Source organism: Antrostomus carolinensis, unplaced genomic scaffold (assembly GCF_000700745.2).
Source record: "Antrostomus carolinensis isolate BGI_N321 unplaced genomic scaffold, ASM70074v2 scaffold16115, whole genome shotgun sequence".
NCBI lineage: Eukaryota > Metazoa > Chordata > Aves > Caprimulgiformes > Caprimulgidae > Antrostomus > Antrostomus carolinensis.
Genome location: NW_010317337.1, coordinates 56,162 through 60,192, shown reverse-complemented (window position 1 = coordinate 60,192; position 4,031 = coordinate 56,162). Strand labels below are relative to the sequence as shown.

General features: G+C 39.7%; 1 protein-coding gene across 1 annotated transcript; it reads left to right on the top strand.

The window, feature by feature from the left end:
* Positions 1-2,934: 2,934 nt before the first annotated feature.
* DLK1 (delta like non-canonical Notch ligand 1) lies at positions 2,935-3,954 on the top strand (the record flags this gene model as incomplete). The annotated part of the gene is made up of 1 exon (XM_010168559.1): positions 2,935-3,954. A coding segment is annotated over one exon (739 nt), but the record flags the coding sequence as incomplete, so codon positions are not given.
* Positions 3,955-4,031: the final 77 nt, after the last annotated feature.

The window sequence follows — 4,031 nt, the reverse complement described above, 5'->3', positions numbered from 1 at the left end:
TGAGGAGACAGGTTGCCAGTGAAGACTGAGGTAAAAATAGTTGTTGAGAACCTCAGCCTTCTCTTTGTCTGTTTTTACTAGATCACTATTGTTGCTCATCAAGGCGGGGTATGCTTTCTTTAACCTTCCTTTTCCAGTTTACATACCTGTAGAAGGCCTTCATGTTTTTCTTGGCATCCGTTGCCAAGTTCAGCTCCAGCTGCACCTGAGGTCCTTCCTGACCTCATCCCTACACAACTGGGCAACGTCCCTGTACTCTTTCCAGGATACTGGTCCCTGCTTCCACTTCCTTTGTTGTTCCATCTTGCCTTTTAGTTTGACCAGCAGGTCTCAACTTGGCCATGCTGGTCTCTTGCCTTCCTTGCCCAATTTCTTACACCTGAGATCAGGAGCTCTTGTGCTCTGTGGAAAACATCCTTAAAGATCTGCCAGTGCTGTTCTGCTCCATTGTACTTGAGGGCCGTTTCCCAGGGAGTCCTATTGGCTAGATCCCTTAAGAGCTGTAAGTTGGCTTTCTTGAAATTTAGGGTCCTGACAATGCTTCTCATATGACTCATATGCCTTAGAACAGTGAACTGCACCAGTGCATGATCACTACAGCCCAGACTGCCTCCAGTCTCGTCATCCCTGATGAGCTCACTTGCACTGGTGACCATTAAGTCCAATATTGCTTCCCCTCGAGTAGGGCTGTCTATTTCTTGTGTTAGAAAGTTGTCATCAAGGCACTCCAGGAGTCTTTTGGATTGCCTACAGCTTGCCGTGCTCCTTTTCCAATGAATGTCAGAGTGGTTGAAATCCCCCAGCAGGATGAGAGCCTGTGAGCTCTATCCCTCCTGGAGCTGGAGTAAAAAGGCTTCATCGATAGGCTTCCCTTGATCGGGCAACCTGTGGTAGACACCAGCCAGAAGGTTCCTCTTGTCTCGATCCCTAATTCCTACCCATAAGCTTTTAACCTGCTCATGGATATTCTTTAGGGACAACTCTTCACACTCTATCCACTTCTTAACATAGAGGGCAACACCTCCACCCCTCCTTCTTCTCCTGTCCCTCTGAACAGCTTGTAGCCATCATCATATGATGTCATCTCATTCTCATCTCACTTCCTCTCAGTTCCTCTCTGCCTTAGTGGTAATGTTAACAATGTTGATATTACTAAGCATTGCCGCTGGCTCCTTAGTTAATATTCACAGATGGAAACAAGACAATTCACAAATCAAAGTGATTGTTCTACTGTTTACAAGATCAGGCTGATGTATCTTCATTAGCGACATTTGTATGATGTTTTGAAGATTTGTTCTGAAGCAGAGTAGCGAGTGGTACATTCTAAAATAAAAGCAGAGTATTTGGAAAGCAAAGAGGTACCTCTATGTTTCTACTAGTCCTTCATGTACCACACCTTGCTGAACATTCATTAAATGCCAAAAATGCAAAGTAAGTGAATCTATTCAAGGAGATTAGTATTAATACCTTATTTATTTAAACATATTAAAATTAGGCAAATGCAACTCAGTAATAAATAAAGAATAAATTTTCAAAATTCTGCATATTTTCCCTTAACTGTTTTTTATTTACATTTTTTACATTTCTGAAAGGTTCAGAAAAAAATTTACACTTACATTCTCTAGCAATTTCTTCCTATTTCCCTAGGGAAATAGTATCTCTTTCACAGTCATTTCGCTTGGACATCAACAGATCTCTTAAATCTTTGTGTCCCACCATGGAAATTGAGAACAACTAATTGCTACTGACCACTGCATATGTGAAATGTCAGCATTCATGAAGCTGTGATGTTCATTACCTCTGAGACTTTTCCCCTGGAAACGTAACACTTAAATAACAGCTTGAGCTTTTCAACTATGTCCTGGTACCCTGCTGTATGTCTTCAGAGATTTACAAGTATTAGGAATTGTCAGAGAGGCTTGTGAGATTTACCTAGTTTTATTCATTTTTGGAAGGTAGGTTTTAAAAACTTTGTTCATGTATGGTGAAGTGCCATGGAAGTGGGTTTTGAGATTATTTGTAGACCTGTGACAGAGGGCCTCATTCCTGCCAACACAGACAGTTGAAGGACCAAGTCCTCATTGCGTAGCTCCACTGAATTGATGTGTTTGTGCCTTTCTGTCAGTGGGTGGCTCTGTCTTTTGGCCTTACACTCAGTAAGGCACAGTTACATTGCAAAGGTAAAAAAAGGTATCTCAGTGAATTTACATCACTTAAAACCAGGCTATTAATAAGTCCTTAAAGGGTTTGGAGAAATACTTGGTTTCCTGTTGAGCCGTCCTCACATTACAGCTACCTTTGCAAGGCTGAAACGATCCCATTGATATTTTTTATTATAGTTATATTTATCAAATTTTTTTGTTGAAGAGCAATTTGCAGAAAAATATCTGTTTGCCTCTAAATTTTTTCTGTGTCATGGAGCACTGGAGAGGCAGAATAAAGCCAATCAATTTTACATCTAGCTGCTATGGCAGAGTGTTTTGCTTTGCCAGTAGAATACATAGATTATCTTATGAATATAGATTATCTTATGAATAATCAGGTGGAAAAGAAAGCCATGCTGCTAGTGTCTTTGTTCAGTCTTGTCTGAATAGTTGCTCAGCTAAATAGCTCTAAGCATGTGGAAACACTGAGAAGCTTAATTTGAATAAATGTTTGAAAAAAAATAAAAACCCTTCACAGCTCTTCAAATTGAATTTATATACTGGTGTACTAATCCTGCCCAAAGGATCAGCAGAAGATATTATAATCTGTATTGACAAAGCTATTGAACAAACTCATTCTTGATTCAACCTCATCGACTTCAGTGGATTTGCATTTGGAATTGTCTCTTCTAAAGAAACCTAGCTCTTTTTATTATATAAAGTGTTTCCTAATAGCTTCTTTCATTTGACTTTAATTCAGTTCTGTCTATGTGTTTGTTATCTGCTCTAGCTCTCCCTGCCAGAATGGAGGAACATGCGTTGATGACAATGGTTTTGCACCACATGCTTCCTGTCTGTGCCCTTCTGGTTTTGCTGGCAACTTCTGTGAAATAGATAGAGATGACTGTGAATCCACCCCCTGTGAAAATGGAGGAACATGTACCGATATTGGTGTGGATTTCAGCTGTTTTTGTCCCCATGGCTATACCGGAAAGCTCTGCAGCAGCCGTGTCATATTCTGTGCAAGTGGCCCGTGTGAGAATGGAGGGACATGCAATGAACATCCCCAAGGAGGATTCGAATGCATCTGTAAACCAGAATTTGTTGGTGCGACGTGCAAACATCCCAGTAAAAACACAAGCCTCTCTAGAGTGACTATGGAGACTAAGCATATGCAGAATTACAAGCCACCCCCAAAAGCTCATCACAGATCAATGCATCATCAAGAAATCCTGAAAATAACAATGAAAGAAACAATCCAAAATGCAGAACCCTTGCTCAGTAGAAGCCAGGTGATATGTTTTGTTGTACTGGGCTTGCTTACATGTCTTGTTGTCTTGGGTACAACTGGGATTGTATTTTTTTCGAAATGTGAAACGTGGCTGGCCAATGCCAAATATAGTCATCTCCTGCGCAAGAAAAAGAACTTCTTTCAGAAATCTAACGATGGGGAAAACCTCTCAGTTAATATTATCTTCCCAGAGAAGATCAAACTGACTAATTACACTAAGAACTACACTGCCATCTAGGCCCCTGAAAGCTGAACAACAACTCACAACTTTTCATAGCAATATGTAAAATAGATTAAATTTATTGCCTGTGATTGGCGTCAATATTTGTGGGTACATTTGCTGTAGCTTGTGCTGAGTGATCATGAAGAAATACAATGTATCTTTATTGTTAAGGATTTTTTCATTCCCAAAATAAAAGGGTTTTTTTTTTTTAAAAAAAAAAGGATTAAAGAGCAGGGAATGTTAATTTGATTTTTCTTCAAGGCAGCTATTTCTTGTAAAATAAAAGGTAATTCACTACTGCAACTGTATTGCATCTTTGTCTTGTGCATAGTTTATTTGGCAAATATAGTACCTGTAAATTACACTGTAATGC